The 8,903-nt window shown below is 36.0% G+C and overlaps 1 protein-coding gene and 1 pseudogene across 1 annotated transcript in view; both read left to right on the top strand.

The window, feature by feature from the left end:
• LOC107729367 (transcription initiation factor TFIID subunit 5-like) overlaps positions 1–4,081 on the top strand; it is an 11,058-nt pseudogene extending 6,977 nt beyond the window's left edge.
• Positions 4,082–4,338: 257 nt separating this feature from the next.
• Positions 4,339–8,903, top strand: part of pdcd11 (programmed cell death 11) — a 25,510-nt gene continuing 20,945 nt past the window's right edge. Inside the window, exons 1-5 of the mRNA XM_016539812.1 lie at positions 4,339–4,451; positions 4,565–4,699; positions 6,368–6,535; positions 6,630–6,791; positions 8,695–8,803. Of these exons, the coding sequence (XP_016395298.1) occupies positions 4,353–4,451; positions 4,565–4,699; positions 6,368–6,535; positions 6,630–6,791; positions 8,695–8,803 (673 nt within the window). The 5' untranslated portion in view covers positions 4,339–4,352. The remainder of the gene's footprint in view (positions 4,452–4,564; positions 4,700–6,367; positions 6,536–6,629; positions 6,792–8,694; positions 8,804–8,903) is intronic.

Genomic DNA, 8,903 nt, shown 5'->3' with positions numbered 1-8,903 from the left:
TATATATATATATATATATATATATATATATGTGTGTGTATTAAATGAGTACCCAGAAAAGCGCTATATATATAAAGAATTATATATATATATATATATATATATATATTCCTATTTTCTTTAAGTAAAATTCCCCCACCCCACTCAAATAGCGTGGCATTATATGATTATCATATAGCTTGTTTCCAAATCTGGTTATGAAGAGACCCATCTTTGAATGACAAGATATTGCAAATGTTTTCAAGACCTTAATCAAATAGGATATCTTTCTTTGATTCCCAGCCTCTGGGCGACAGATCATTACCAGCCCTTGCGGATATTTGCTGGGCATCTAGCTGACGTCACCTGCACGCGATTCCACCCCAACTCTAACTATGTGGTCACAGGCTCGACCGACCGCACTATACGCCTCTGGGATGTCCTGAATGGAAACTGTGTCCGCTTTTTCACAGGTCACAAGGTATTGAAAGCTTCCAAAGGAGACTGAATGAAATGAGCACTTGAAAGGAAGTCCCATTCGTTTAATTTGTATTTGAATTAGCGTTGCATCACTGACTACGTTTACGTGGACATCAGTATGGACATCATCTAATTATTTACCTTATTCTGAATAAGACAATATTACGATTAAGGTGTTTACATGAGTTGCTTTTAGAATATTCCTTTCATGTTCCCGTTTTACATGTTATAGTACATAGTTCGATTAATGGCACACGTCATTACGTCACCAAGCGACGTCCCCTCCAGAATTTCACGTATAAACATATAGTTCGTCTTCATTATGATGCCATATACAGTTTTGGGTGTTTCATTTTTAATTTACTGAAAGCTTCAAGTGCAATTAATTATTTGTCATGCTATACATGCAAACAGACGACGGCGTTGTTGAAGCCATTCTTTTGTTTGCCATCAAATGGTTGACCACTGCCGTGTGTATCCTGTCGCAAAATGCGGTAAAAAGTCCTACACGAGGGTAATAATGTGATTAAGGTGTACATGTTTTTACTGCACTTCCATAATGCGACTAAAATAGGAATACTCCACGTCTTAATTCGATTAGAGTTTACTTCGATTATGACGGATCAAGGTAATCAAAAATCTCTGTTTACATGGTAGATTCTTAATCAGAGTATTGCCTTAATCGTATTAAAATCGGACTATTGTTGCCCATGTAAACGTACTGACTGTCTCCGTGACGTTCTTTCTTTATTCATTTTCTCCCTCTCAGTGTTATTTATGTAGCCTTACTATTATTGTATTTATTAATATTATGATTTTTTTTTTGTTTTAATAATTTATTTTTATTTCTGTTTTAGTCATTTTAGTACGTCAGCTTAAACATATTGTATTTCAATTAGTTGCCAAGGGAATATTACAAATTTTCTAATTAAGTTTTTAATCTAATTGATATATTTTATTTCAGCTGCTGTTCAAAACACTGATCCTTGTCATGCCATTCAAAGCCTTCACTAACAAACCTGCTAAACTTTTTTTTTTTTATGTCCATCTCATTTGTAATTTATTACCCAATGGCCTTTTTATAACCTTATTTTTTCCATATACAGAGTCATATGAGTAATAGTAAAAAATTATAATGTTTGTTTTTCAGGGCCCCATCCATTCTCTGGCATTCTCACCCAATGGAAAGTTCCTGGCATCTGGATCCACAGACGGGAGAGTTTTACTATGGGATATTGGACATGGACTGATGATCGGAGAGCTGAAGGGTCACACAGACACAATTTATGCCCTCAAGTTCAGCAGAGATGGAGAAATCCTCGCATCAGGTCAGCACACAATCTGCTGAATGCCTTCTGTCGTCTGATTGATAGTTTGTTTGTTTTTTATTTAGTAAGTCAGAGGCATTTTAGTATAATTCTAAATATGTCCCATTTTATGTTGTGGTATGAGTCTTTTTGCTTGGGTTTACTTTACTTGATAATCCATACATCATTCTTTAAAAATAAATCATGTTAAAATGTATGAAAAATGATACATCAGGCTTTTAAGAAACATTTATTGTATTGTATTGCATTATAAGATCGGTCTTCTGGTTAGTCAAGTTATCCCCACTCATAGTGCAAAGTCACATGACTTTCAATGTGCATGGTGGAATTTATTCGGTAAATGTGTTTCCATCGTAGTTTATGCACATTTTTTCTTATCGGATAAAAAGTTTATCCTACTCAATCGTGCGCTTAAGTTTTTATGCACATTTTTTGAATTTATGCGCATCATGGCGTTTCCATCCAGCGGTGTTTTTTTTATGCGATATTCCAAAATACGCTTAAAAATTGGTGGATGGAAACATAGCTATTGATTTACAGGATATCAGAATTTCATCTTTCAAAATATGCAAATTGCATATCTTGATGTCTTGATGTCCTTAAGAACATATATTTGGAAACAATCGTAAAAAATGCTCGCGTTTGCAGCGCACACTTCTTATCAGAAAAGGTTCAATAAAGTATTGTCTTTTGTTGTTATGAGCGCATCTACAGATTTCTTGCCATATGTTTCTTGCATCTCAGAGTCACTACTATGTCGTGTATGAAATTATGTCTGTGTGCATGTGTGTAAAACAACAAACTGACGATTTATATATAATAATTTGTAATTGTATATACATTGTTGTGATTAATTGTGGCTGGAACAATAATGTAGCTGTAAAAATAGTTGCCTGCTGAAATTGAAATGTATATACATCTTCATCATGACTAGATAGACACGGTGAGTTTGTCTTTACTATACACGTTAGATGTGATCCACCTCATAGTAACAATCCTGTCAGATCGTCCATCCTTTGAGTGAGAGTGTAACGTTACAGCTTGGCCGATCTGGTTTCGTGGTTAAAGTTAAAGGGGTCACATGATGCTTGAAAGGAAAACTTGAAATCGCATCATATGACCCCTTTAACTTTTTCGACATGTTTCCGCGATGTTGTCTGGTGTTTGGCAAAAGGAGAGTGGGACTGTGGGTGGTGCTCGGGGTGGTGACTGAAGGCGGTGACTGTGTAGTTCTGACGTCAACTTTTTACGTTAGTCACAACGGTTCGTGAAAAATCACAGCTACTTTATGCAGGCTGTGTGCATTTTACTGTGGACTGACTATTTTTAAACTTATATGGTAGTTAAATAGCCCCTAGACCTCAGTTATCAAGAAAAAAGCCAGGAAATTTCAGTTTTGACAATATGGGACCTTTAAGAATAAAAGCCTTTGTATCAAATATTTACAAAAATACACAATACAGCAGGTTTTTTTCCCCTTTTTTTGTCTGAAGGTTCAATAAACTGTTTAATTTAAGAAAAATAGATTTTTGCACTATTGTTTCACATGTCAGTCTTTACAGGTTTAATAAAAGTCATTCAGTTCAACTTGAAATTCTGTGTTTTGCTCCAGGCTCTATGGATAACACCGTTCGGCTATGGGACTCCATGAAGGCTTTCGATGACATGGAGACCGATGACTTCACCGCAGCGACGGGCCACATTCACCTGCCGGATAACTCCCAGGAGCTGCTGCTTGGGATGTATCACAGCAAATCCACACCTGTCACCCACCTCCACTTCACCAGACGCAACCTGCTACTGGCCGCAGGCGCGTACAACTCCCAGTGAAGTGACTGGGTATTCCTGAGGACAATGACTTTGCGTAGCTGTGTTTGTTTTTCATGAACGGTGCATATTATTTAAAGATTACTGCTCATCCTAACATGTGAAATAGGTTCAAGCGAAGTGAAAGACATCATAATGAACCATCAAACACTGAGCATACATGAGCTACCTGGGAGCAGCCACCAATACCTCTTGCATCGTTCAGATGCTGATCCTAGATCAGATTTTACACCTCATGCTCATGAGAAGCTCATTTCTTTTTCTCATCGATAGCATCACTGCCATGCTTGTTTTCAAGGCCCTCTGTGTCTCACAATGATGTGGCTGGTCTCCTTTTGTCTTTGTAAAGGAACTTTTCCAATTCAGAAACTGGTTATTAATCTTTGAAATGTGTTGCATATGAACACTCTTCTCCATTTCTGTACAAATTTTAATACTAGTGCCTAAAATTGTAAATAAAGCAAGTTTTCTACACAATGTTTGTTTGGTACAAGTGATATTTTTTTATTCTTTACATAGTTAAACTGAAGTGATGAGGTCAAAACAAGGACATCCAGCTTCCCGCACCCCTAGTTTCATCACACAACATCCTAAAAACAGAAGAAAAAGAGATGGAATTAAACTTGTGAGCAGATGTTAGACAAGGCAAGGATTCTTGTCTAAAAGGCTCTATGTTTTATGCGTTTGTTTCTTTATTGGAATTCATTAGAGCCTTTATATTTAGGTACATTGTGAAGAATGGCGTCTATGGAGGAAGATTTTCCTCGTGGTGGGACAGAGAAGAAGAACACCGAGTCCAAAAATGTTAAGGCACGAGACGTGGACAATCTTTTTGAAGTAAGATGATGATAATGATGGTAGTGACTACAACAGTGCTTTTAATTAAGATCAATGTGCTGCCTTCACATCTGCTATGAGAGTAATGTGTGCATGTATGTAATGTTTTTCAGACACGTGACACAGTGGTTACAAAGAAGAGAAAGGTCGCGCGACAGGATGAAAAGCAAAAAACTAAACAACAAAAAGTGGAAAGAGGGGATTTAAAACTTAATACTTCCACCACTGTGGAAATTCTTCATTTACGGGTATGTATATCCATATGAGATATTTGTAATTTGCAATATTGAGTTAAAATACACTCTTTGGATGGAAACATAGCTACTGTGTCTGTATACACACATATATATATAACGTTATATATAGATATATATATATACACACACACACACACACAGTAGCTATGTTTCCATCCAAAGTTACAAATTAAACTTATGTGCAAAATTGGAATATCGCATAAAACATTTGCGAATAAAGCACCGTTTCCATCCAGTGAGTTGAAGAGAACAAAATCGTCACTTCCTGATTAACTTTTGCTAAATATCATGAAGAACAATTGTATTTGCTGCTGTAGAAGGGCGGCACTGTATATAAAATTTTTTTGTATACAATAAATTACGAGCTTCAGAGCATGCAGACAAACTGTGGTCATGTTATCTTATTTTCGGAATCTGCTGTTTGGGAACGCAGTTCTTGGAGTTAATTATAACAAAGCACTTTGACGAGACTTTGCTCAAGCATATTTGAATGACAAAACTAGCATTTCAGATGCTGTGCAATGAGATCGGTCCATTGGTTGGTCCAGTTTTATCCCATTGCAAAGTCACGTGTCTTTTTTTGATGTGCATTAAGGAATTTATTCGGTAAAAGGGGTTCCATCATAGTTTATGCGTATGTTTACCGGATAAGAAATTTATCCTACATAGTTGAGCGCATAAGTTTTTTTAATGTACATTTTTAGAATTTTTGCGCATCTTGGCGTTTCCATCCAGTGTTTTTTTATGCAATATCCCAAAATGCGCATAAAAATAGGTGGATGGAAACAATAACACTAGTAACACTAGTATTAGTAGGAGCTCGTTTCTAAACGAGGGACTACATCTGTAGCATGGACATGCGTTTTTAAGCACTGCAGTTTTAAAACAACCGATTTTAAGCCATTGAAACACAAACAACAGAGCTATATGCGTGCGCCGTCTCTGTTTCTGTGTGAGGGGAGCGCGCATTTTTTTGCTGTTTTATTGGCTTTGAACGATTACATAAACACACTTATATGCGTCCGAATCCCCGTCTTTGCAAGTATCCTCATAAACACAGTGATTTAGGTCTTAAGAGAGAGTAAACAGCTGAAAAAGAAAACGCATATGTAACAGTATATTGGATCCGGACTTCGGTCTTAAAGGGGAAGCTGTCCAGTATAGTATTTAGATAGATAGATAGATAGATAGAATGAACACAGTGAAGACTAATTAATTTACACAATGTATGTAGCATTTCTTATTTATTGTAGTTTTTTGTCCTATTTCTTGCAATTACTTACTTATCCTTATTTAAAGCTGCAGTCCGTAACTTTTTTTTTTTGTTAAAAATGATCCAAAATCAATATTTGAGACAATTCTATGGAATCAAAGATTTTAATATCATAAAAACCTTTTTAAAAGAAAAAAATAACTATATCGTTATAGTGATATAAAATTAGTCATATCGTGATATAAGATTTTGGTCATATCGCCCACCCCTAGAAATGACAGGCTTAAAACCATTTTTATTTTACTAGTGTTCTAATAATTTTGTCCACCACTGTATATGTATATATTTATTTATTTATTATTTATTTTTGAAACAAACACACAAGAATTGAGTCATGCCACTGACCTTGTATTTGATTTCTCTGGCACTCTGGTTTCTCTGTCTAGAATCTGAAGATTGGCACTCTGATGCTGGGTTGTGTGAAGGAAGTGTCGGACTTTGAGGCAGTAGTTGGTTTTTCCAGCGGTCTTGTTGGTTACCTGCCAATCTTCAACATTTGTGACTCCTATACCAGTATTCTTAAGGACAACCTGGACTCTGAAGACAGTTTAAAGGTACCACAGCTGCATAAGGAATGAAAATGTAAAGCTGTATGTGAATGTTGTCATTAAAGGATGCATTTTGTTTGTGTTTGTCTACTCTTCACAGGAAGTTGTCCCTCTCCCACAACTGCTTACTCCTGGAATGCTGATCAGATGCGTTGTGTCGTCTCTCGACTCCATTAAGGAGGGCCATACTAGTCTTAAAGTGTCAATCAACCCTAAAGGGGTTAACAAGGTGTTGAGTTCAGGTTCTTTGAAACCTGGAATGGTGAGTTTGCAAACTTTTATGTATTATATACAATTTATATATATATATATATATACACACATTTTTATTATTATATTCAAGTAGACAATAGTTATAGTTGTATCAAAATGACCTGGGTGATATATTGAATATTTATGATACGTTCAGTGTTCTTTTGATACCGATATTAAAATGAAATAATTCAGTACTGTTTAGAATAATCTAATGGCTGGAAAATAACAAGTACATTTTTTTTTAGATGCAGTACTGGTCAAAAGTTTGGGGCCTGTAAGATTTTTTTTTAAAGGTTTTTTTTAATTTTTTTATGAAGTCTGTTACGCTCATGTTTTCTATTTGAATATATTTTAAAATGTAATTTATTTCTGTGTTGCAAAGCTGAATTTTCAGCATCATTACTCCAGTCTTCAGTGTCACATGATCCTTCAGAAATCATTCTAATATGTGACCCTGGACCACAAAACCAGTCTTAAGTCGCTGGGGTATATTTGTAGCAATAGCCAAAAATACATTGTATGGGTCAAAATTATCAATTTTTCTTTTATGTCAAAAATCATTAGGATATTAAGTAAAGATCATGTTCCATGAAGATATTTTGTAAATTTCCTACCATAAATATATTCAAACTTAATTTTTGATTAGTAATATGCATTGCTAAGAACTTCATTTGGACAACTTTAAAGGTGATTTTCTCAATATTTTGATTTTTTTGCATCCTCAGATTCCAGATTTTCAAATAGTTGTATCTCGGCCATATTGTCCTATCATAACAAACCATACATCAATGGAAAGCATAATTATTCAGCTTTCATATGATGTACAAATTAGGGTTGGGCGATGTCTACCAAATTGGCATCGGACGATGTCTACAGTGAAACATCGTGATGGACGATGACATCGGGGGGCGGGTTTAGGGGTGTGCTCGAATCGTGAAACAAATAACGCGTCCTACGGAGCCACTAAAAGGTTAGCCGCTTGCTAGCGGTAGCCTGTTGCATTACAATACATGAAAGTTCACTTACTACATACACCGAGTAAGGAGAAATGTCTTATAGGACGATGGCGAATGATTTGCAGATCCTGAGCACCAATGACAAACATCTAATCTTGTCAAATGCGTGGTAAGTACTGCCACTTCATAGTATAGAGTCCTTGGGATCGTGAATCTCAAAAGTGAAAGTAAAATGAGAGCGCGCAATAGAAAGCGGTTTCAATAGCGGCTCCCTGATGTCCGCAATTTATATACAGTCTCCTATACTTACCCAACGATATAATTGCGAGAAAAAGTATTGAAATATTTTTTTTATCCTCCTATCTCGTAGGCTATTTATTCCCTTTAGGGTTTCCGTAGTACACTTAATTTCCTTTCTGAACACGGAAATGGAATGCGGTGGATTGCGGGAGAGGGGGTGGTGGGGAAGGAATCACGATGTCAGCTTAACATCGTGATGTCTGTCAGCCATCGGCGATTTACGATGGCATCGTCTATCGGCCCAACCCTAGTACAAATCTCAATTTTGAAAAATTGACACTTATGACTGGTGTGGTCCAGGGTCACATATTCTGATTTGATGCTCAAGAAACATTTCTTACTATTATCAATGCTGAAAAGGTGTGCTGCTTAATATTTTTGTTGAATTTGTGATGCTTTTTCCAGCATTCTTTAATAAATAGAAAGAACAGCATTTATTTGAAATATAAATATTTTGTAACAAATATTTTTACTGTCAATTTTGATCAATTTGATGTGTCCTTGCTAAATAAAAATATTAATAATTTTTTTTTTTTTTACGGAGCGTAACCCAAAATTTTATACAATTGGTAGTATGTATCACCCAGTTGTTGTTGAATCTTTTATGAGTAATTGTCACTTGTGAACTAAGATAAGACTGTCTTAACATTTTAGACACTGAGTGGTTGTGTGGAGAGTGTGGAAGATCACGGCTTCCTGGTTGACATCGGAATCAGTGGCACTAAAGCTTTCCTGCCCAAACAGAGCACTTCCTCAAAAAAAGGTATAAAATCCGCCACAAATACAGCAACATAACATGCAGGGATTAAAGTTCCGTCAGTTCATAAAGACAGTCACTTGCTTCATTCCTGAATGATTCAGCC

The sequence above is a fragment of the Sinocyclocheilus rhinocerous genome, unplaced genomic scaffold, assembly GCF_001515625.1.
Source record: "Sinocyclocheilus rhinocerous isolate Xijiao unplaced genomic scaffold, SAMN03320098_v1.1 scaffold1148, whole genome shotgun sequence".
NCBI lineage: Eukaryota > Metazoa > Chordata > Actinopteri > Cypriniformes > Cyprinidae > Sinocyclocheilus > Sinocyclocheilus rhinocerous.
Note: the sequence above shows the minus strand (reverse complement) of the source record. Positions and strands in the feature narration are given on the sequence as shown.